Source organism: Impatiens glandulifera, chromosome 1 (assembly GCF_907164915.1).
Source record: "Impatiens glandulifera chromosome 1, dImpGla2.1, whole genome shotgun sequence".
Taxonomy (NCBI): domain Eukaryota; kingdom Viridiplantae; phylum Streptophyta; class Magnoliopsida; order Ericales; family Balsaminaceae; genus Impatiens; species Impatiens glandulifera.
This window is the reverse complement of record NC_061862.1, coordinates 112,627,700-112,653,913: the sequence shown is the minus strand read 5'-3', so window position 1 is coordinate 112,653,913 and position 26,214 is coordinate 112,627,700. Positions and strand designations below refer to the sequence as shown.

Genomic DNA, 26,214 nt, shown 5'->3' with positions numbered 1-26,214 from the left:
TCAATCAACTAAAACAAGACTATAGGGGTTGATTTCCTCGGACTCGTCTCTCTTGTCTTTGCCCTTGTTCTTTCTTTCCTTCTTTCTTGTCACCCCTCTGTCTTTTTGGGATATATTTCCGGATAGAGTTCCGGCTTCTTCGTCTTCGCTAGCTTCTCTTGTCACTTTTTTTTTCTTTTGGGCTTGAGATTGGAGTTGAGTGTATGAGTTGTTTCCCTTAAGGTGGTTTCTCTAACAACTTTGCGGTTTTCTTTGGTTTCAGAGCTCATGGTTTTTGAGATGTTTTGGCTTTCGCTATCATCCACGTCGACGTCGAGCTTTTTGAACCTAATTAGTGGGAAAAGGGCCTCGGTCAGGCTCGGTGGGATCGAGATCAGTTTGGTTCTCGTTCACGTGTTTGTTGTGGTTTTCATTTGCTTTGTGGATTTCGATATAGGATTTCTTAACCACCTTGAGATTCTCTTGCTCGAGGGTGGCCACAAGTTTCTTTTGCTTTTCTCCGTACTCTTTTTCCAGCTGCTCGTACATGACCTCAATGACAGCTATGTTTCCATTGCGACATCTTAACTCGAATTTTTCCGGTTTTGTACTTATTGAATCGATCTCAATGCAAACACGAGCAAATATGACTCGTTCAAACGAGTCAAAATTGGGATCGAGCTTAAGAGGCTTTCCAATGAGTCCGGTGAGGTAGGGAAGTGCTTTGGCATTACAAAGGTGCGGTAGAATGTTGATTAGTCTCACCCACACTTGTTTAGATTGTGACAGTTTGCTATTGATGAAGGATATTGTTATTTTACAACAAGAAGAAAATGATCTAGAGGAATACTACTATAAGTGTGGAATTAAGCATAAAGTTTTGAAGCCCAATTTGGTGTTCCTCAATGTTATGTACAAAAAGAGGAAGGAAATCACATAATGGTGAAGATGTCAATCAAATCGTATTATTATGGAAATGTCAACTAAATGGCCACGAGATCATATCATGGTGGAAATGTCAAAGATATCACATGATCTTTACCATAATTATGAATTCTAAAAGCCTATATATATACATTGTAAACGAGAAGAGAGGGGTGAGACTAAAACCTAGAAAAAATAGAGAGAGTTAGAGTTTGTAACCCCTATTATAACTCTATTGAATCGATTTCCAAAAAGTAGGACGTAGGAGATTGTTGGTCTGAACCTGAGTAAGATTCTTGAGTTGTTATTTTGTTATTTCTTACTTTTATTCTATTGTTCTGCATTCCACTATGGTTGCTATTGTCCTACTTTCATTCTTAGGGTGATACCTGGGTAAGATTCTTGTGTCGCTATTTTGTTCTTTCTTACTTTTACGTTATTATTTTACATTCCACTACCATTGCTATTATTATGATTTCATTCTTAGATGATAGTTTATCACCACAATAAGGTAAGACTTCTTTTAAATGAAATGTTCAGTTTGAAGCTACTAATGAGATGCAAGTGTAGAGGAACAAAAACTGACAGTGATGGATGTTTTCTTGAAGTTGAAATGCTCTAAGACAAGGAAGAAAACAAATTGTTACAGTTCTTTATGGGACTTAACGATCGTTATGATTATGTTAAAGATCATATTCTAATGTAAGAACCATGACTAGTTGTGTATAAAATATTCACAATGCTATAAAATGTGGAAAAGAAGAACTACTTAAGAAACATTAAATAAGATAGTTCTCATGTATGTAAAGGAAGGAAATGATAGGAGGAACTATTTGAAAAAATATAAGTCCAAGAACTTACTATGTAGTCACTATGGTGGAAATATTCGTTTGAAAGAGAGTTGTTTCAAACTAGTCGGTTATCCAGAGTGGTGGAAACAACCAAAAGAAAGACATAATGAAAATCAAAGGAAGAGAGTCAATGTTTCTAACAATGAATCTTATCAAGATGTATACGATGATGTAATGATAAAAGAGTACATGATGTATAATGACTTTCTCAACAACATGATGGATGTAAAAGGAAAGTAGACGGTTAGAGCATCTTCAAGCGAAAAATTTGTAGGTAAGTATTCTAACCTTAACATACATGAAAGTTTTCATACACACATGAGTAGTAATAACTCAATAGGTGAAATGTAAATGACTATTGACTTAGGAGCATCTTGTCATGTGTGTAATGGTAAGAACCTATTGAGTAATGTTAGAAAATTAGAAAAACATAGACTCATGTACTTGGTAGATGGATCTTACAAAATCAATAGATGATGTTGGGTGTGAATGCGATTGAAGTTTGACTCAGCTCCTCTTGTTTATCGATTCCATTGCACCACTACCTCACCAAAGGCGGCAACCCTTTCTCTAGTCTCCAAACACCACAAAGGCGATTGGGTGTGCTCTGATACCATGGTGCGACAGAATCGATAAATAAGAGGAACTGAACCAAACTTCAATCGCATTCACACCCAACAGTGGTATTAGAGCTAGGGTTTAGGGTTTGTAATTGGAGTTTGAGATTGGGTTGGAGGATATAAGTTATCTTCACCAATAAGCGTAGATCTGTCTTTTATTTCTTCTTTAATCCTCTTACTTTTATTCTCTGCTTCTGCTGCTACTGGAGGAAGAAAGCCGTTGCCGCCTCTAGAGAAGAAGTCGTTGCTGTCCTATTCAACCGTTGTCGGTGTCGCATTTGTCGCGACCATTGATAATCAAAGCCACCGTCGTGCCGCTGTTGAGAAGACGAAGCATCAAATCCCCGAGCGGGGTGGGTAAGTCGAAACTTTATTTGAGTTTCACAAGGTATCATAGCTTGAACCCTCCTATTAATTTATGTCAATTGATTGTTGATTGCTTTTAATTTGTTTTATAGCATGTCTGGTGTTAATCAATATGATATGGTTATGTTTGACAGAAAACTGATTTTAGTATTTGGAAACAAAAAATGAAATGTGTTTTGATTTAGAAAAAATGCTTTAAAGATGTTAGTCAAGTTTATGCTACTGCTGGTACTGTTGAGAAAGATAGTGAAATGAATGAAAATGAATGTGCCTAAATATACTTGAACTTATCTAATTCTGTGATGAGAAAAATTGGTAATTTAGAATGTGCAAAAACCTTGTGTGATAAATTGTCTGAACTTTATACTGAAACTTCTCTTCCTAATAAAATGTTCTTACTTGAAAAGTTTTTTAAATTTAGATTGGATATGTCCAAGGACATTGAAGATAATCTAGATATTTTTACTAAACTTATTTCTGATATTAAGTTGTGTGGTGATAAGAACATTGATGAGTATGCCCCCATTGTCTTGTTGAATATTATTCTTGGTTCTTTTAATGATGTAAAGTCTGTCATTAAGTATGGTAGATACAGTGTCACTCTTGATATTGTTGTCAATGTTATTAAGAGTAAGGAGTTAGATTTGAGACACTCTAAGAGGGGTGAACAGTCTGGTGGGGAAGTCATGCATGTGAGGGGTAGATCTCAAGGTAGGTCGAATGCCCAAAAGAATGTCAGTAATGAGAGTTCTAGTAAGAAATTTCATCGTGCTAGTAAAAGAAGATCTAAGTCTAGGTCTAGTGCTAGAAAGTGTTATAATTGTCATGAGTCTGGTCATTTTATCAAGGACTGTCCTAAGCCTAAGAGAAATTAACATGTTGAAAATGCTAATGTGGCTGTTTGTGAGGACAATATGGGTGATATTTTTATGATTAATAATTTATATGATTATGCTAACTTGAACTCTGTGTTGTCTAATTCTTTGTGCAAATCTGATTGGCTAGTTGACTCTGGTTGTACTTTTCATGCGACTCCATTTAGAGATTTGTTTTCTACCTATAAAAAGATTGAACATGGTTTTGTGTCTATGGCAAATTCGAAAAATTGCAATGTGTTAGGAATAAGTGATGTATGCCGAAGGTTCTCTTGTGGTCCTGTGTTTAATTTAAAGAATGTGAGGCATGTTCCTGATTTGCATTATAATTTGTTGTTTTGTGCATTTCTTGAGAATGGTGGTTTGGAGGGAAAGTGGGTGAAAGATGTTATGAAAATTTTGTGTGGGTCTCTTGTTATCTTTACTACTAAAAAGATGAACAATCTGTATGTGTGTTATGCTGAGACTGCTTGTGACTCTGTGAACTCTGTGATTAGTGATAAATCTATTATTTGACATAATAGATTAGGTCACATGAGTAACAAAGGTCTAGAAATTTTGTATAAAGGTGGTCACTTTGGTAGTGATAAATTGTCCCCCATCCCTTTCTGTGAATCATGTGTGCTAGGAAAACAACAAAATGTAAATTTTCCCATATCCTCCTACCCAAATATGTCTAAGTGTACTGATATCGTTGAATATTTGCATGTTGATGTGTGGGGTCCCTCTAGTGTTGCTACACATGGGAGGAACCGATATTTTCTGTCCATCATTGATGATTATTCTAGGAAAGTTTGGGTGTTACTAGAAACATAAGTCTGATATTTTTTGAAAATTTTAAGGAGTGGAAAATTTTGATTGAGAATCAAACATGTAAGAGAATCAAAAATCTTAGGACAGATAATGGTCTTAAATTTTTTAATAAATAGATGAATGATTTATGTGTTACCTAGGGTATTAAAAGACATATATATGTGTCGTACACACCACAACAGAATGATGTTGCTGAGAGGATGAATAGGACACTTTTAGAAGGGTGAGAGCTATGTTAGCGTCATCTGGGTTGTCTAAGAAGTTTTGGGGGGATGCTTTGCATACTGTTACTTATTTAATAAATAGGTCCCCTAGTGTTCCCTTAGGAGGGAAATGTCCTCAATCTTTGTTTTCAGGTAAACCTCTTGATTTGAGTAACTTGAAAGTTTTTGGTTGTGTTGGCTATGTGCATCAGAAGGTTGACAAGTTGGAGCCTAAGTCCAAAAAATTTGTGTTCTTAGGCTACCCTGAAGGGGTAAAAGGTTATAGGCTTTGGGATAGAAGTGAATATAGGCTTAGAATTATGATAAGTAGAGATATTGTCTTTAATGAGAATGATTTTCCTTACTTGTCTATGTCCCCCACTCCGGTTAATGATGCTCCTAATAAGGTGGAGCATGTGCATGTAGTTGTTGATCAACCTGTTGAACATGATGTGAATGTTCCCAATGAGGTGGAGAATGATAATGTGCATAATAATGATGATTTGCATGATTCAAATGTTTTGTCTAATTCACATGATTTGTCTGATGATTTGCATGACTATCAACTTGTTAGGGATATAAGTAAAAGAACTGTTAGAATGCATGCTAGATTTAGGGATGATAATTTGAATGATTACAATATGTCTGAATTTGCTTTTAACATGTTTGAATCCTTAGACTGTAATGAGCCTAACTCTTACAAAGAAGCTTTGATGCCTAAGTTTTCTACTAAATGGACTGTTGTTATGAATAATGAGATGAATTCCCTAAGAATTAATGATACTTGGAAACTTGTTCTTAAACCTCATAATTGCTCCTTAGTGGATTGCAAGTGGTTGTATAAGGTGAAGCAAGAGTCTAAAAAAGTTAGATTCAAGGCTAGGTTAGTAGGCAATGGAATATCAAGTTCGATAAGTGCATGTAATCTTTGTTGTTTAAAAGAAGTTCTTCTGATCATTGCCTTTACTTCAAAAATATAGACTCTTTGCCTGTATTTATTTTGTTGTATGTGGATGACATGTTGATTGTTAGCCCATGTCTGAAGTCTATTATGCATGTGCAAAAATCACTTTGTGAAAATTTTGACATGAAAGACTTAGGTGATGTTAAGAAGATTTTGGATATTAATATCATTAGAGATAGAACAAAAATTTCTCAGTGTTGAATCAAAGTGCATCTGTTGCTAAAATTTTGAGTAAATTTTCTATGTCTGATGCTAAATCTGTGAATGTGCCTCTTGCTTCCCATTTTGTGTTAAGTAAGGATCAGTTTCCTAAGACTGAAACTGAAATAACTGAAATGAAGAATGTGCCTTATTCTAATACTATAGGATCTGTTATGTATCTCAGTACTAGGACTGATATAGCATATGCAATTAGTTGTTTGAGTAGATTTATGTCTAATCCTGGTATGCCTCATTGGAATTCTTTGAAATGCTTTTGAGATATTTAAAAACCACTATTGATGTTGGTTTGACTTTCTCTAAGTGTTTTGTAGATATTAAGTTGGTTGGTTATGTGGATTCCAATTATGTTAATGATAAGGATAATAGAAAGTCTACTACTTCCTATGTGTTTACTTTGGGTGGCTCTTGCATAAGTTGGAAGTCTCAACTTCAACCCATTGTTGCTTTATCTACTACAGAATCTGAGTATGTAGCTGTCACTGAAACTTTTAAGGAAGCAATTTGGCTTAGGGTTATTTTTCTAAAATTGGCTTTCTTGACAAAAATGTGGTTGTGTTTTCTGATAGTCAATCTGCTATTCAACTGTGTAAAAATTCTATTCTTCATGATAAAACTAAACACATTGATGTTATGTTTCATTACATTCGGGATATTGTTGAAAATGACATTGTTAAGTTAGAGAAAATTCATTCCAAATTTAATCCTGCTGATATGGGTACTAAGTGTTTACCTGCTGAAAAATTTATTTCATGTCAACGGATTTTAAACTTTGACTTAGGGAAAGCTCTTTGAGGTTCGCCCTTTGTGGGCATGGCATGCTTTGTGATTTTGCCTTCAATCTTTGTGATTTTCCCATGCTTTGTGCTCTTGTGTTTGATCCTTGTGATTTTCGCATGCTTTGTGCTCTTACATTTGATCTTTGTGATTTTCGCATGCGTTGTGCTCTTGCGTTTGATCTTTGAGATTTTCCCATTCTTTGTACTCTTGCGTTTGATCTTTATAATTTCCACATGCTTGTGCTCTTGCGTTTGATCTTTGTGATTTTCGCATGCTTTGTTTTCTTGCGTTTGATCTTTGTGATTTTCGAATGCTTTGTGCTCTTACCCTTGGGGCTTGTTTGATCTATGGGTTTTTGGGATAAAACCCAAGTTTTATCTCAAAACTCAACCATCCCATCATAAATCAAATAAATCATTTTATTAATTAAAATACCCAAATTACCCTTACTTAAATATTTTATTTTATATTAATAAAAAATAATATATATATATCTTATATTTATTTTATTACATTATAAAATTTATTTTTATATAAATTAAATTAATAAATTATTTCATTTAAAAAAATTATATTAAATCTAAATAAGTTTAAAATATAAATAAAATTATAACCTACTATATTATCTAATATACCATTTAAATTTTAAATAGTTTAAATATATTTAAATAAAAATATTAATTAATTTATAAATATATCTCATTTAAATTAAATATTTATAAATAAATTAATTTAATTTTTTTTGATATAAACTAACTTTAAACAATTATTCTAAATAAATATTCTAAAAAACTTGTTTGAATTTTGGTTATTATCTTATAACATTTATTTCATGTAAATTTTTTATATTAATTATATTAAATTAAAATAAATACACAATATAAATAAAATTATAATATACTATATTATTTTATGTAATATTTAAATTATAATAGTAGTAATTTATAAAATTAGTATTTATTAAAAATTTTATTTATGTATTAATAAAAGTTAATATTAACCTATTTATAATTTTTTAATATTTATTTTATTATATGTTAAAATTTTATTTAATATAAATTAAATTATTTCATTTAAAAAATATTATTAATCATAATATATATATATATATATATAAGGGAGGGGTATACTAGGAATAAAATTAAAAAAACCAAGTTTTTTACTAATTTCATCAAACTAGGGTTATTTGGAAAAAAACCCATAATTTATTCAAATAACCCCTTCATAAAACAAGCTCTAAGTCTTTGTGACACGGGTTTACCTTGAGTATTCTCTTTGTTGCCTTGGTGGTAATAAATTAACGATGATGTGTCTTGTGATTTCGTGATTGTGTTTTGCACTGTTTTGGACCAAATGTGGAGATTGTTGGGTATTGGTTGGCCCAACACTATGGCCCAATCTATAGTAACCCACTTACTGGACTTGACCTTATAATGTAAATAGATACTACTCTCTTGATGGGAGGCAGACGTCAAACTCCTTCGTGGTGTTTAGAGACTAAAGAAAAGGTTACCGCCTTTAGTGAGGTAGTGGTGCAACATGATCGATAAACAAGAGGAACTGAGTCAAACTTCAATCGCATTCACACCCAACATATGAAATAGGGTCAGTTAGAATTTCTAATAAAATAATACTTAATGGAGTCTTATTTATACCATGTTTTATGTATAACTTTATTTTTACTGCCAAACTTATGAGAACAAAATAGATTGTATTTTTTTCAAATTCAATGTGTACTTTATAAGACCATAAGCTTTCATTGATTGTTGAAATTGGGAAGATGACAGGGAATCTTTATTTCATCCCAGATAATAAATGTATCAATGATGTATTTGATGAAATTTCTTTAATTCTCAAAATAATATTTCTGATTATAGTTTGAATGAAACATTTAGTAATAAGGTTGATGTTGATTCTCATATTCTTCATAAAAGATTAGGCCATCCTTCAGATTTAACAATTAAAACTGTTTTTCCAAAATTTGTTGTTAACAATAAACTTACTTCACATGTCTATTGTCTAAATCACATTGATTACCTTTCAAACATAGCACTACTAAAATAAATATTTTTTGGAATTAATTCATGTCAATTTATGGGGGTCTTATAGAGAAAAATCAATTCTAAATTGTTCATCTATGCTCACAATTGTTGATAACTTTTTTAAGTGTACATGAATTTATTTGATGTTTAACAAAACACTTGTTTTGAAAAATACAACAATTATTTACACTTGTTAAAAATCAATATGAAACTACCGTTAAAATTATTGAAACTGATAATGGACAAGTGTTCTAATTTGTTCAAGTATCTTTGTATAATTTATTAAACAACATGTGCATATACTCCACAACAAAAGAGTTAAGAAAAAAACATAGATATTTAGTTCTAGTAGCTAGATATATCATGATTGATTCTAACATGCCTTCCAATTTTTGGTCATATTTATTACTCACAAAAATATATCTGATTAATTGTACACCTATAAAACGACTTTATTGGAAAACTCAAATTTATATTCTTAATAAATCTAATCCAGATTATAATTTTCTTAAAATTTTTGGATGTTTGTACTATGTTTCAAATGTTTGTCTCAAAAATAAAAATTCACACACAGAAGAAATAAGTGTATTTATTTATATCCCATGAATAAAAGGGATATAATGTATATGAATTAGAAACTTAAATTATATCTGTTTTCTAGAGATGTGATCTTCCATGAAGAAATATTTCCATTCATGAAAGATAATGATTCATTATATTGTAATAGAAATTCATTAATGTGTCATTCTTCTTTTATGATAAAATGGAAGATGTAAGAAAAAAAAAATATCAAGAAAATGATATTTTTGAACTTTCTGCTGACATTCAAACTAAAAATATTCCACTTGAATCTTTTGATAACATTCAAGTTGAAGATTCCTTGCATCCTATAAAGCTGAGAGTTCATTAAGAAGAAGTTTTAGGGCTTTCCACTCACTATATTTAATGCAAGATTATACCAAACATGCTCAAGTATTGAAAAAAGATACGAAGAATTATTTACCTGCAACATTTCCTTTCACTACATTATGTAATGACTTAGTTTATGCAAATTGTTTTATGAAACATTGATCAATCAAATGATCCAGTTTCCCATAAATAAGCTACTTCAAATTCAGATTGGATTGAAGCAATGAACGTAAAACTTGATACTTTGATTAAAAATATTATATGGACTTTTACATAATTACCGAAAGGTAAAAAAGAAAATAGGTTGTAGATGAATTTATAAAACAAAGTTTCATATTGATGGTAGTATAAACAAATATAAAGCTCGTTTAGTGGCAAAGAGATATAATCAGATGATGATGTTGATTTTTACCAAAGTTTGCAAAAGTGAAAAAGAATGTCACTATTAGATTATTACTTGCTTTGATAGTTGTAAATAAATGACATTTGCATTAGATTGATGTAAATAATGCTTTCTCGCATGAGTGTATTGATGAAGATGCATACATGTATATTCTAGATGGTTTGAAATGTGAAGTTTCAAATTAAGTATGTAAACTCAATAAGATTTTATATGGACTAGAGTAATCCTCAATGCAATGACATTATGAAATTTCTAAAAGTCTTTCAAATATTAGTTTTTTACAATACGAAAATGATCATCGGTTATTCATTAAGAAAATAGGAGAACAAATACTTGTTTACTATTATATGTTGATGAAATCTTGTTGGCAAGTAATTCTTTATAAGATATTGAAAATGTTAAAAGTGTTGTTGATTCTAAATATTCAATTAAGGATCCTGGCAATGCTAAATTTTTTTTAGGATTAACAATCAAACATAACGAGACAGGTATATATATGTGAACCAAAGAAAATATATTCTGAATCTTATTTTGACTTATGTTTGATTACTTCTAAATCTGCAACAATTCCTATGATAAAAGGGTTGAAACTTGTTAATGATCTTGTTAATAATGAATTATGTAATGTTAACCAATATAGAAGACTTGTTAACATGTTATTATATTTAAATTCCACTCAACCCGACATTGTTTATTGTGTTCAACAAATAAGTCAATTCCTTAATAAATATTTTAAGTCCCATTTTGTGGCAGCTATACAAGTAGTCAAATATTTGAAAGGAACTCTATCTTTAGGAATATTTTATTCCTCAAATAATTGTATTAAATTATCTGTATTGTTAAATAATTGTATTAAATTATCTGTATTTTATTTCTCAAGAAAAATTGTTTTAAATTGAAGAAAAAAAAGAACAAGAATAAAATCAGAACACAACTACTACTTCCAAGTTCCAACCACAAAGAAGGTAAAAATTATGATAATATTGCTATGTTTGATGATTTCCTTATTGTTTATTATAATAATGTTGAGAATGTTAATGTGTCTTGTGATGAATGAGATAAATTGGATTGTAGACAGTGTTGTTTCTACTCATGGTACATCACGACAAGATTTGTTCTCAACTATGAGGTTGGTGATTTTGGTATTGCTCGAATGAAAAATATTGGTCAAACTAAAGTGATTGAATTGGTAATTTTGTTTTGAGATGGCCAATGGAACTACTATTGTTCTAAAATAGGTTAAACATATTCCTGATATTCGTTTCAATCTTTTATCAGTTGGAAGATTGGATGATGAAGGTTTATGTAATTATTTTTTGGGTGGTGAATGAAGCTTAAAAAGGGATTAATGGTTGTTGCTAAAGACAAGAAATTTTTGAATTTGTATATTGTTCGCTTGAATTTCTAAATGTTATATCAACACTTATGAAACTGATTCTTCTTCTTAGTTATGGCACAAACATTTGACTCTTATTAGCGAGATATACTTAACTATGTTGGTTAGGAATAATGTGCTATGTGGATTTTAAATGTGCATTTAAAGAGATGTCCATATTGTTTGACTGGAAAATAAAGACGAGTGTCATTTAGATCATCTTAATCAAAAAGAAAGTCAGAATTACTAAACTTGGTGCATTATAATGTATGTGATCTAATGAAGTTAAAATCACTTGGTGGCGTGTACTACTTTGTAACCTTAATTTATGAATATTTCCGAAAGGGTTGGGACTATACATTGAAGACGAAGATCAAGTGATAGACACATTCAAAGTGTTTCAAGCCTCAGTTGAGAGTGAACTAAAAAAAAGTGAAATATATTCGAATGGATAACATGGGAGAGTACATTGGGCCTTTTGATGAGTATTGCCGATATCAAGTTATTCACGCCAAAATCGCCTCCAAACACAATTTAGTTAAATGGGTTGGTTGAAATAATGAATAGAACACTAGTGGAAAGTGTGAGATGTGTACTTTCATAAGAAAAGTTGTCAAATTACTTTTTGGTGAAGCATTGAGTACATTGGTACATGTGTTAAATCTCACACCATGTGTTCATTTGAACTTTAATGTGTCAAACTATATTTGGAGTGGTAAAAATGTCTCTTATGATCATCTTTGAGTATTTGAGTGTATTGCATACGTGCATATTCTCAAAGATGAAAGGGCAAAGTTGGAATTCAAGACCAAAAAATATGGGTTTGTTGACTATGGACTAGATGAGTTTGGATATTGGTTATTTATCCAATTAATAAAAAGTTTATTATGGGGGATTATACCATTGAAGATATCAACAAGGTTGATGAGGTTATACTCACTCAAGTAATTGAGGAGATTGTTGAAATGAATGCAATTCCAGTTGCTCCTAACTCGATAAGCAAAAATAACGATCAAACTGAAAATTAATGTATGAATTTATATGATGGTAATCCTTTAAATACTAATGATTTTGTTGATGTTGACTCTAGCAGTGAACTTAATTTTGGAAATAAAAATGATGAGGAGTCCATGTCTTCTAATGAAATAAGATAGTCTACTCGAGTGATGCGTCATTCAGTTAGATACCCATCAAATCAATATGTATTTTTCGCTAATGGTAGAGAACCTGAGAGTTTTCAAGAAATATTGGAAAAAATGGATGAATGCCATGGAAAATGAGATGCAATCTCTTAATGTGAATAACACTTTTGAGCTAACAAAGCTACCTAAGGCAATAAGGCTTCGAAAAATTGATATTTTTTCGGTTGAAACAAGATGAGCATAATTCACAACCTAGATATAAGGCTCGGTTGGTTGTAAAAAGTTTTGCAAAGAAAAAATATGATAATAGATCAGATATGATTACAAAAGTGTTATCACAAAATAAGTTCGAGTTATGTCGCTCAGTTGTCGGGTTGACATTGTTCTCTAACTAGTCTGTCAAGAGAGTTTGTTGAGTTTATCCTCCTAATTGAAGAGACCTAATTTGGTGTGGGCTTTATTTAGGCCCAAAGTGTATATAATGTGAAATGTGCATTATTTTTTATTGAAGTTATCTGGATTTTACATAACAACAAGAGAGAGCAGAGCAAAAACAGATTCAGAGGTTTGAGATAGCAGTTGGAGAAGATTTTTGTTTGTTAGAGTTTGCACTGTTTGATCGACCTCAAACGTTGATAGCTTATTGGTTATTTATGAGGCGACGTTCTGAACGATAGAGAACTATTTTCTGAGACTTTCATGTCAGTTCAATAAAAAACCATAATTATCTTACTCTTTATTGCTTTTAGTTGTTATTGTCAAGATTATTGTGTGATTTTAATTGCTTTTAGTTGTTATTGTCAAGATTATTGTGTGATTTTAATGTAATTGATTAGACTCTAATTTAGTTATATTTAAAATAACTCTTACTTGTAATATTGTTAATATAATGAATTATTATTAAGTGGCATGTTCAAATCATGTGATTTTTTCACGCTAAAATTTATTTTGCATTATCGTTTCAATTTTATTCTTTTTTTATCCCTTATACTCCATTAGTTGAAAAAATGTTATGTTTTAAAGATTACATATTCTCATTACAAACTTCTATTTTCTAATAAAAATAAATGATAAACTGTCAAAAAAAGTTATTTCATCAGCCAATGACCATCAATAACACACTAACAACAATCTATCCAATAAAGAAAATTAAGGATCAAGGATTAAAACTACAACATTTAAAGTCAAAATGTGATCGGAAGGATCCTTCAACTATAGATGCGGGGCATAAATTCCACCAAAAACGAAAATTAAAATAAATCAAACATCGATTTAAATAAATATCTACAATCAAAAAAGAGAAAACTAAAGACAATAACATAATACCCTGTATTCTTTGATTTCCTCAAAAAATGTGAGTCTACAAATGTTAAAGCCAGTCTACATTTCCGGTGGAAGCTTTTTCTTGCTTCTTAGGCTTCCGATAACGGTTGTTTTCAAATTTTGCTTTTACAATGAGGGAATAGAGTAACTCGGCTTCAACAGATGTATCAAATGGCATACCCAAGATACTGCAAGATAACAATAAAACAAAAAACACTCAATTCCTTGACAAATATCATGTTGAAAACATAACTTTATTAACTAATACATATCCAAAAAATACAACAAAAGACTAATCAAGGAACACTAATGAAGATTTAATATTTAGCCATGTTACAATACATATTTGAGTTGGTATAAATATTAAATAGATAATGAGTGTTTAGTTGTTAGTTTTGTTTTTTGAAAAGGTGTTTAGTTGTTAGTTATAAGGGGTGTAAACTATTGAATTGACATCAGCCATAGAAGAAAACACAGAAGAATGGTGATGAGAGAATCAGATGAACAGTCCAAAGGTCTACATAAGAAGAAGAATCAAACTATTCAATAACCATTCAACATGTATACATATTGCTAGCACATGCTAGTTGCTAGATTAATAACTACAAACATAACTGCTTATAACTAGCAAGTAAACACTCATAATTTATACAGTTTATATTAGGCATACACCATATACCATTGGAAAGGTATACCTAGCTAGATATCAATAATAATAAAAGAAAAATGGTTTAAACCTAAGACCTAATAGACATTATTATAACGTTTAACCAACTAGACTATGTTACTTTCACAAATTAATAAATGTTTTCATATAACATAAGATATACAAGTTGAATAAAAAATAAGAACAAACTTTTTTCCACCTAGGGCATCCATTCTTTCTTTGGGACCGGCCTGCCTGGAGACCATTTGGAATTATTTATAAGCTGGATCTAAGTCTGGGTTGAGATGATAAAGTTTCAATAAATTTCTTTAAATATTTTCTTTTGTTATGTACCAGATATCTAATTATCCAGACATTGATTCAGATAAATAGTGTTACTAAAGATAACTTAATTACTAGGGACATTTGAATGAGAGACTGTGAATTGATTTGTGTATTGACTGAGAATGAATTATAACACCATCTATATACCACTGAAAAGGCACAAATGTCTAGTTTTCAATAAAGAAAACTGTTTCCATAAATAATATTATACAAACAATCTATCATATCGTTATTTTAAAATCTCCAACTAATTAAGACCTCTTAGTAAGCTAATAATTTATTGGTAATTAAAACTTTTTAATAATGCTACATAATATTTTTAGGAATATTATATATTTTTTTCATTTCTTATTTATTTAGAAAGTTAGTATAACTCACCGTAGTTATTACATTCATTTTAACTTAAAACTTTTTAGTGAAAATGAACTAGTAACTTTAGTCACATATCTTTTAATACTTATAATTTATCTTGACGGGGTTGTTGCAAGTTTCATATTTAAGTTATGACAAGTTGCAAGACACTAGATAACTTGCAGCTATTATCCATAAAAGGTCATCTGTATTATTATGCAAAGCCACAAGGGATATAGGATAACTAAGTTTCATATTATAAGCTATAACAAGTTGCAAGACACTAGAATGAATTAGGAGGACATAAAAGATTTGGTACATTTAGAAACACTTTTCTGAAATTGGAATTTATGAATATAAAAATCTGGATTAGATAGTTGAAAAAAATATGTTTCCAAAGAAATTTATGATGTTTTCTCATACAAACTCAGCTTGAGTTCTAGAATTTGTTTTCAAATGAACTCTCTATTACCAGCCTAAAAGTATGAAAAAGTACATTATGTGTAAACATGCTCATTGGTTGTCAGAAACATGAAGTGCCATAGTAGTTAAAGTCTTACCAATCTAGTAGTTCCTCCAGAATGATTCTCTGTGAAGGTGTTACATAGTGAATACAACTTCTTGGGCACTGCCCAACAGCAAGCTGGACTTTATAGTCTTCACCATGTCCTGATAGAAATGCATAAACAAGTTATATATATATATTGAAAATGACAGGATGGGGACTGTTGAAATTGAGTTGATGGGTCAGGCCCAATTAAATAGGCCCAATTAACTAAAGTGTCAAAGACTTAAGTTTGTTAAGTTTGTTAAGTTAGTTAGAACAAGTTGTTTATATATATATATGAGTAATTCACACAAGGTGATTAGAGATTTAAAAGGTGTGATTGATATATATGAGAACGAGGTGTAACTGAAACGTTTAATTGTGATAGTGGAATCGAGTTCGTAACAGAGCTCGACGGAGACGTAGACCATCTTTTTTGGGTCGAACTCCGATATCAAATCTTGTGTTGTTTTATTGGTTTCTTGCTGTTATATTTCTTAAGTTCTTTGATTGATTAGGAGGGAAATTCCCTACAGTGGTATCAGAGCTCAGTTTGGGCAAGATTAGAATCAATCTTGAAGAATCTTGAGGAATCTTGGAAAGGTCTTTAATGCTGGCTAATGATACGGATAAGGAAGATTCCGGCTCAGGCGCAGAAAGAGACAAAGTGGACAAGGTTCAATATTATACAAGAAAGAGATCAACACAGAAAACGGCACCCTGGGAATTCCAGTGGCAGTCCATCTCAAACATGAAGACCGACATTGACAAGTTCGATGGCAATGGAGACTTTCGCATTTGGCAGCGGAAAATCAGGGCTCTCTTGGCACAGCAGCATCTTCTGCGAACTCTAGAAGAACCAGTCTCATGGCCACTAGAGATGAATAAAGATCAAAAGATCGAGATGACGGAGACAGCGATTGGTACAATCATTTTCCATCTCTCAGATTCTGTAATTCGGTTGATAGACAATGAGAAGACTCCGGCATCGATGTGGAGGCGCCTAGACGAGCTGTTCCAATCCAAATCTTTGATTAACAAGATTTACTTGAAGGAAAGGCTGTTCAGTTACAAGATGATGCAAGAAAAGACTCTTACTCAAAATCTTGATGAGTTCTTGAAACTCAATATCGAGTTGGCAAACTCAGGCGAGAACGAAGCAATGAGCAATGAAAACCAGGCAATAATCATCCTCAACTCTCTTCCCGAATCCTACAAAGAAGTCCGTAATGCGATCAAATATGGACGAACAAGTATCACTCTTGAAGAGGTGATTTCGGCCTTGAAGTCGAGAGAGTTAGAATTAAGAACATAAAAGAAAGCGAGTTCGAATGGTGAGAATTATATGGCCAAAGGGAAAAACTTCTTCAAAGGGCAACCTCGCACCAATAACAAATCGAAAGACAAGAAAAACAAAACATCACAATCAGAATCTACGGAAACAAGAAAATGCTATCATTGTGGAAAGGTTGGTCATCTTCGAAACCACTGCTATAGCTGGCTAAAAGATAACAAGAAAAAGCAAGTGGAGACTAAAGAATCAGCGAATTATGGTGATGGCTATGATAGTGGAGAGGTCTTAATGGCGTCAATGGAAGATACTAGGAGGGACTGGGTTCTTGATTCCGGTTGTACTTTCCACATGACGTACAGAAAAGATTGGATCTCTAATTTCCAGAAACTGAGTGGTTGCAAGGTGCTGATGGGAAATAGCAATGCATGTCAAGTAGAAGGTATTGGAGATGTCAGCATAAAAATGTTCGATGGTGTTGTAAGGGTTCTGAAACAAGTCAGGTTTGTGTGCCTCAGCTGTCACGAAACCTCGTCTCTCTCGAGATTCTTGATGACTTAGGATACACAAATCAGATAGTGTCGGGGAAGATGAAGATAATGAAGGAAAACAGGTTAATGATGCAAGGTATCAAGCAAGAAGGTTTGTATCAGCTGATTGGTGAAACTGTGTCGAGACAGTCTGCACTTGTAGTTTCAGATGAAGACAAGAAGGCCACGATATGGCATCGGAGGCTCGGTCACATCAGTGAGAAGGGTTTGCAGATTCTCAGCGACAAGAATATATTAGGCTCAGATAGAGTCAAGGGTCTAAGCTTTTGCGAGCATTGCGTGTTAGGCAAACAGCATCGGCAGAAATTTAAGACCGGGGTTCACAAGTCCAAGGGAGTGTTGGAGTATGTCCATTCAGACTTATGGGGTCCTGAGAAAACATCGACGCATGGAGGTAACTCGTACTTCTTGTCAATCGTAGAGTATTATTCTCGTAAAGTATGGGTTTATCTTCTGAAACACAAAAGTGATGCTTTTGAGAAGTTCAAAACATGGCAGACTTTGGTTGAGAATCTGACAGGTAGAAAATTAAAGATCCTAAGAACAGATAATGGGTTAGAGTTTTGCAACGAAGTGTTTGATAGTCATTGTCGTGAGCTAGGGGTTCAAAGAAATAGAACAGTTCGATCCACACCCCAGCAAAACGGAGTTGCTGAGCGAATGAATCGGACTTTGTTAGATAAGTCTCGATGCATGCTTTTCGGGGCAGGTTTGTCCAAGTCTTTCTGGGGAGAAGCTGTAATGACAGCAACATATTTGGTGAATCGATGTCCGTCGACAGCAATTGAGTTCAAAACTCCTGAAGAAATGTGGACTGGTAAGCCTCCAGATTTGTCTCATCTTAGACCATTTGGATGTACAGCCTTCGCTCATCAAAAAGAAGGCAAGTTAGAGCCAAGAAGTGTGAAGTGTGTGTTTCTTGGGTATCCTCAAGGAGTGAAAGGTTATAGGCTGTGGTTAAAACAGTCTGGTGGTTTTAAAACCATAAACAGCAGGGACGTAGTATTCAATGAAGAAGAGTTTGTGTGTCTCTCTCAGAATCAATCTAATCAAGGTGACTTGGGTAAAAGCGAGCAGGGTAAAATCGAGCAGGGGACTGGTCAAGTGGAGAGTAATGCAGGGGATCATGGTCAGGTGGAGCCATTGATTTCAGATCAAAACACTGAAATGGTTGCTGATAATCAGGAGGAATTTACTGGTACAGATGTTGAACCTGTTGTGGCACAAGACGAGGAAATTACAGCTCAGTCGGAAGCTAGTTATCAACTCGCAAGGGACAGGGAAAGGAGGCAACCAAAACTCATCCAGAGGTATGGGTTCTCAGCTTATACCGATATGTTGGCATATGCGTTTATGACAGCAGTTGAGTTAGACAAAACTGAGCCGGAAGATTTCAAAGAGGCTTTGAGTTCTAGTGATAGATCAAAGTGGATGGAAGCTATGAAGGAAGAAATGAATTCACTTTATAAGAATTCAACTTGGGAGATTGTTCCAAGGCCTGTCAAACAATCTGTAATCAAGTGCAGGTGGATCTATAAGATCAAGGAAGGTATTTCGATTCAGGAGGGGGTCAAGTACAAAGCAAGATTAGTTGCTAAAGGGTTCTCTCAAAAAGAAGGAGTGGACTATAATGAGATCTTCTCACCAGTTGTTAAGTACAAAACCATTCGGATAATGCTCTCGTTGGTAACTCAGTTCGATCTTGAGTTAGAACAAATGGATGTTAAGACTGCGTTTCTTCATGGAAATTTAGAGGAAACCATCTACATGGAGCAGCCAGAAGGGTTCAAAGTTCAGCAAGAGAAGAACATGGTGTGTTTGCTTAGGAAGTCGTTGTATGGACTCAAACAATCACCAAGGCAGTGGTACTTACGGTTTGATGCGTTTATTACTCAACAAGGCTTTATGAGGAGTAGCTATGATACTTGTTTATACTTTAGAGGGAAGAATATATTTGAAGCTGATTATCTTCTGTTATATGTAGATGATATGCTACTAATCAGCAAAAAAGCTTCAAATGTGAAGAAGTTGAAAATTGTTCTAAGTTCCGAGTTCGATATGAAGGATTTAGGCAAAGCTGCTAAGATTCTTGGGATAAGGATTAAGAGAGACAGGAAGAATGGTGTAATGACTCTCAGCCAGCAAGGCTATCTCGAGAAGGTGATTGACAAGTTCAAAATTCAAAGAGCCAAGCCAGCAAAGTTGCCGATCACGAATCAGTATCTGATGTCGTCTGTGAACTCGGCAAAAACCAGGTTAGATCAGACTTACATGGAAAAGATTCTGTATTCAAGTGCAGTTGGGTCTGTGATGTACTCAATGGTCTGTACCAGGCCAGACTTGGCACATGCGATTAGTGTCTTGAGCAGGTTTATGGCAAGTCCAGGCCGTGAACATTGGCTCGCAATGAAGTGGTTACTAAGATACATAGCCTCGACTACTAATGTGGGGATATGTTACAAGAAAAGAAGTGGAGCAGAGGTTAGTGTAATTGGTTACGTGGACTCAGACTATGCAGGAGATAAAGACTCAAGGAAATCAACTTCGGCTTTCTATTTTTTGATGAACGGTAACTGTATCAGTTGGAAGAGCCAGTTGCAATCAGTAGTGGTCTTATCAACAACAGAAGCCGAATATATCGCAGCAACTGAAGCTGTAAAGGAAGCAATGTGGATTCAGGGTCTGCTACAAGAACTGAAGGTGTTCGAAGGACCTGCGACGGTGTTCACAGATAGCCAAAGTGCACTACACTTGTGCAAGAATCCCGTGTTCCATGACAGAACAAAACACGTGGATATAAAGCACCATTTCATTCGAGAGAAGATAGCACAAAGAGTGATTTCAATCAACAAGGTTGGAACAGAAGATAACCCGGCTGATGTTGGAACCAAGGTACTACCTCTAAGTAAATTCAGACATTGTTTGGATTTGCTTAGAGTTCAAGATATTTAGTGCAATAAAGGCTTCGAGCAATGAAGTGATGAACATATTCGATTTCACTAGAACAAGAGAAGGACCCTTCAACCCAAGGTGGAGATTGTTGAAATTGAGTTGATGGGTCAGGCCCAATTAAATAGGCCCAATTAACTAAAGTGTCAAAGACTTAAGTTTGTTAAGTTTGTTAAGTTAGTTAGAACAAGTTGTTTATATATATATATATATATGAGTAATTCACACAAGGTGGTTAGAGATTTAAAAGGTGTGATTGATATATATGAGAACGAGGTGTAACTGAAACGTTTAATTGTGATAGTGGAATCGAGTTCGTAACAGAGCTCGACGGAGACGTAGACCATCTTTTTTGGGTCGAACTCCGATATCAAATCTTGTGTTGTTTTATTGGTTTCTTGCTGTTATATTTCTTAAGTTTTTTGATTGATTAGGAGGGAAATTCCCTACAGGGACATCAACTGGAAACATTTAAGAGCAATCAGGTGTAGATTCTGATGAGAAATGATAGAGAATTTGGAAGAGGGGTGTGAAAGAGAATGACATGGCACAATCTGATTGACTGAAAAAATAAAATAAAAATCTCTCTTTCATTACATTTTTTCATTTTTCCAGACAATGACTTGATGCAACATCATTCCCTCTACCATTTACTCCCCAATTTCCCTCCCCTATCACTCCTCTCTCTCTATATATAATCATTTTAATGGTGCATGAAAATGATTAACCATAAGTATACATTTATGTGGCCAACCTTGAGAAGTTGCACGAGCAGTTCTGGTTGATGGAGTGAATGAGAAGGCATGAGCTGCTGCTTGTACACATGAATATGGACATCCTTGTAAATTGAAAGAATGGGTCAGATAAAATGTGAGTTTTTAGAGGGATTAAAGACTTCTATTTCATTTTGTATTGATAATGAATTATACACTAAATACTAAGATATAGATAATTACCACTACTCTACCACATTACAAATAAACTAGTTTGACAATTCCCCCCATACCTCTCAAACTAGTTTTACTCTTCCTCAACTAATGGCGATAAATTTCATTCAATTAAGGACATTCATTGAACATAGGGTCCATGTGGAGCTTATTATCCAGAGTGGCATCTGCTGGATAGACATAGACAGCACGGACGTATTGCCAAAACTTTTGGTTGTTGTCTTGTGGAAGGTATATCATGATTCCTTGATGACGAAGGTGAGTCTCTGACTCAACAGAAACCACCAACAAATTTATGAGTACATATCTATATACCTTTCGTATGAAAGGTGACACCACCTTCAAACGCCACCAACAGACGATCTAATTTAGGAAAACTCCTCCATCCAGAAGAGCAATTTAACAAACTTATAGGGTTTATACAAGAAGAGATAAGCAACTAGGGTTCATAGCTTAAGGGATAGGAGAACAAGATAAGATAATAGATGAGAAGCTATGGTTCAATGAGAAGGATATAAAGTAATAGATTGAGAAATAGCCTAAGCTCGATATGCATAATCTAATAGCTACTACCTCCATTTATAATTTTAAGTTAACATCATCTAACCAAATATATATTCTTCAACTAATGGGTTTAAGTCAGGCCATCGAGGTCTGATCTGTCGTGTATCTGGATTTGGGCTGAACTCACTTAAAATACACCTAGCTAGTTTCCAAACTGGATTCCACACTGATCCACGTCCAGATGAACAAAATATAGATTTATCAAATGAAATCAGCATGTGTTTGTTTCCTAAAGACTCGATTCCCATTTAGAACGCCTTAAGTTGAAGTGGATGTGATGGGTGTAGGGGTCATGCTAGCATCCTCCATTCAAAAAAAAAATAGTATGTGTTTGTCTAAGATGTGGTGAGACAGTTATTAAAATTTATAAATCAGCTTTGTGAATTAGTACACGATTAGATGGAGTGAAGGACCATACCATTGCCAATGCACATAATCTCATTAACAAAGATATCATATGCCTCACATTCTGGCTTGTCAAAAGGATCAAGACATTCCCTACATTAGTTTTCATAGTTAACATTACATTGAAATGACCACAAAAACAAAATAAACATAACAACAGAAGCATCAGTTTTTCATAAAATAAGAACCAACAGATGGAATAATAATCAACATATGTTACTAAATTTAAAGTAGAAGTAGATAACAGTGATTTACCTCTCAATGATCTCTGTTTTATTATACTTGGATAGTATCTGCATAGATAATATCATTATTTGACAACATTTTCTTTTGTTTGGTATAAGCATTTTTCAGGATCATTATCTAGATTTTAGTGTTTTCAAATGAAGTCAAATTTTCACTTTTTTGGATCAATTTTTGAAGAGTAAAAAGTGTAACCCAAAATCTGCAGGGGAAATCACAGTCCAAAGTAAAATAATCTTTGAAACACACCTCATAAGCCTCAATAACTCGACGTATCATAAAATCCGAATCCCCAACATCTTTTCTCACATCCGGATGGAACTCTTTTACCTGCAGCAAGAAGCCAAACCAGAAATCGCTACACGGAAGAGCGGCAAGAGATGATGATGATGATGTATACTACATACTTTGGTTCGGAAAGCGGCTTTTAGCTCGTCGGAAGAACAACCCGGTACGATTCCCAGGACATCGTAAGCTGAAGTAGGGGACATAGGAATATCATCCCGTCTTTTCTCTCTACAGCTCACTGTGAAAGGAGATGGGGAAGCACTGGTATGGAAACGAAGTGGGTTTTTCAAGGTTAAGTGGCGAAATTGTCCTGAAACAGATGAGGAAGTATTATGATTAGCGTGAATCGGAATGGTGTGTAGGACATAGCCAATTCCGATGGCCTTATTATGGGAGGAAGAACATCTCATCTCTCTATCTTTTGCATAGCCTCTCTTGTCCGTCCACATTTATACGGGAAATTTGATGGTAAGTCGATAATTTGATTGCGCTCGTCGTGATTTTATTTTTTTTGGGACGATTTTGCCCTTGTCGCGAAATACTAAGTGACTTAGCGTTTCGCGAAGTAACGATATGTGAAATGTCCAGATTACCCTTACTATTTAATATAATTTCCGTACTTTTTTTTTCATTTCATTTCTTCTCCTTCTCTCTTCCCGCTCTTCTCCTCCTTCTCTCTAAACTCCGGTGGCGGCGGCAATCTCGTCGGAGATCTCGGCGGCGACGGTTCGTTCGAAATCCACTATGAGCTCCACGACGAGCACGAGCACTGTTCCAATAGGTACGTGTATTTTAAGCATGTTTTATTGATGTTTGGTTTCTTCGATTGTTTAGGGTTTTCTTCCCGTTTCGCTAAGTGCCTAGCGATTCGCGAAGGCCTTCCTGTTTCGCTAAGTGCCTAACGATTCGCGAAAGCCTTCCCGTTTCGCGAATGCCTTTCCGTTTCGCTAAGTGCTTAGCGATTCGCGAAGTATTAATTATCCGTCTCTAAATCAAATCATGTTTTTTTATTGCAGCTGAAGTTTTCGTTTTCTATAATGGAGAGTGGAAACTTGATGCTGATATAATACTATATTTTGATGCATCTTCAATCAAAACATTTGATCTACCCCAAAGTACTCGTTATGCTGAATTACTTGATATACTCTACGATAGACTTAATGTGCAGATATCAACATACGATTTAGTGCTCCAAGTGAAGTATGATATTCTGAATATCAGAAATCCAAAACCTGTTTTTATTGATAATGATGAGGATTTGAACACATATTTATCACGCTTGATTTTGGGTCGAACAGTGTCACCATTGTGTCTATCTGTAGTGGAGAAGTCAACATTTACTAAAGAAAAGATACCACTACTTACATACCCAACTCAAGAAAGTATACTACCACCACAACTTACTCAAAAATTTGTACCACCTGTTGTACCCTCGGAATTCTTTGTTAAAAGTCAAAATGAAGCCGGAGAAAGCTCTTTGCCTCACATCCCACTTACTCAGGACTTGTATGTTAATAGTGGTGAAAAAGCATCAATACCTATACAACCAAGTACAAGAAGATCATCATTGGGTACACCAACTAGTGCAAGAAAGGCATCAATGGGTACACCATCTAGTGCAAGAAGATCATTAATGGGTACACCATCTAGTGCAAGACGATCTTCAATGGGTACACCATCGACAGACCCGACAGACACATCACTGCCAGACCCCTCATTTGCGATGACATTAACCAGTGAAACCGTATTGGAAGTCGGTTCGTTGTTTGAAAATAAAAAAGAACTTCAACTTGCTCTATGTAAATATGCGATGACCAATCATTTTGAATTCAAAGTGGAGAAGTCAAGAAAAAATCTTTAGGAACTCAAATGTTTGGATGAGACATGCAAGTGGAGCTTGCGGGCTGTGAAAAGTAAGTTTTCTGAGATGTTTGAGATCCAGAAATTTGAGCAACAACACTCATGCTCAGTTTTGTCGAGGCCCAAGAAAAAATGCAAACACCAGCATGGGTTATTGGGCAGTGCGTGAAGAGCAAGTACATGGACCATCATCATAACCACTTGCCTAAGAAAATAATTGAAGACATGCAGTCAACTTATGAGATATTTTTGACTTATAATAAGGCATGGAGGGCAAGGGAAAATGCTTTAATAGCTGTGCGAGGAACGGTAGAGGATTCCTATGGAATACTGCCATCATACCTTTACATGTTGGAGAAGTGTAATCCTGGTACCATAACCGACATACAGACAGACGAGCTCGGCCACTTCAAGTATATGTTCATGTCCCTAGGCCTCTCAATTAGGGGTTTCAAATCCTTTTGTCGTCCTGTATTATGTGTTGATGCTAGTTTTCTTAAGCACAAGGTGGGTGGTCAATTATTGGTGGCTATTGCATTGGATGCGAATGAGCAACTATATTCTGTCGCATTCGGCGTTGTTGATTCAGAGAATAATAACTCTTGGACTTGTTTCATGCAAAAACTGAGAGACGCAATTGGATTAGTTGATGATCTCGTCTTCGTATCCGACAGACACCCAAGCATCGCTAATGCCTTGTGTGTTGTTTTCCCAGTAGCAGACCACGGTGCGTGCACATATCACATAAAAATGAATATTGTGGCCAAATTCAAAAGTGATAAGTGTCATGCGGAGTTTGATTCAGCTTCAAGGGCGTACACTATCCACGAATTTAATCGGTGGTTTGACAAGATCAAGGTTAAAGATCACAGGATTGCTGCCTATTTGGAAGAAATTGGGTTCCAAAGATGGAGTAGAGCATTTTTTCCCGGTAAGCGATACAATCAACTCACAAGCAATTATGTTGAGAGTTTCAATAGTTAGAGCAGGGAAGCCAGAAAGTATCCCATTTCAGAAATGACTGAGTATTTAAGATTCACAATACAACATTGGTTTAACGATAGAAGAGAAAGAGCGTCTAATCACGAAGAAGTTTTATCTCCCATAATTTCCTCATTTGTCTGTGCCTTCACATCCACACCCACACTCTTCTCATCCTTCACCTTCACTTTCAGATCAACCTCCACATCATCCACCTTAGCCACACCATCCAGCTTCTCACCGTCCTCCACTTTAGCCTCATCATCCATCTTCTCATCATCCTCCACCTTTAAGTCCTCCACCTTCTCATCGTTCTCTTTTACATCATCCTCCACCTTCTCATCGTCCTCTTTTCGTTCATCCTCCACCTTCTCATCGTCCTCCACCTTCTCATCGTCCTCTTTTCGTTCATCCTCCACCTTCTCATCGTCCTCCTTTACATCATCTTTCTTCCCATC

The 26,214-nt window shown here is 34.3% G+C and overlaps 1 protein-coding gene across 1 annotated transcript; it reads right to left on the bottom strand.

Moving 5' to 3' along the window:
- Nucleotides 1-13,548: 13,548 nt before the first annotated feature.
- On the bottom strand, nt 13,549-23,349 carry LOC124919592 (chaperone protein dnaJ C76, chloroplastic). Its single transcript, XM_047459861.1, has 7 exons — nt 23,035-23,349; nt 22,877-22,957; nt 22,640-22,677; nt 22,398-22,477; nt 21,223-21,306; nt 15,691-15,799; nt 13,549-13,976 (listed from the first exon to the last, which is right to left on the bottom strand). The coding sequence occupies exons 1-7, from the start codon at nt 23,323-23,325 to the stop codon at nt 13,835-13,837; spliced, it is 825 nt and encodes a 274-aa protein (XP_047315817.1). The 5' UTR covers nt 23,326-23,349; the 3' UTR covers nt 13,549-13,834.
- Between the last annotated feature and the right edge of the window lie 2,865 nt (nt 23,350-26,214).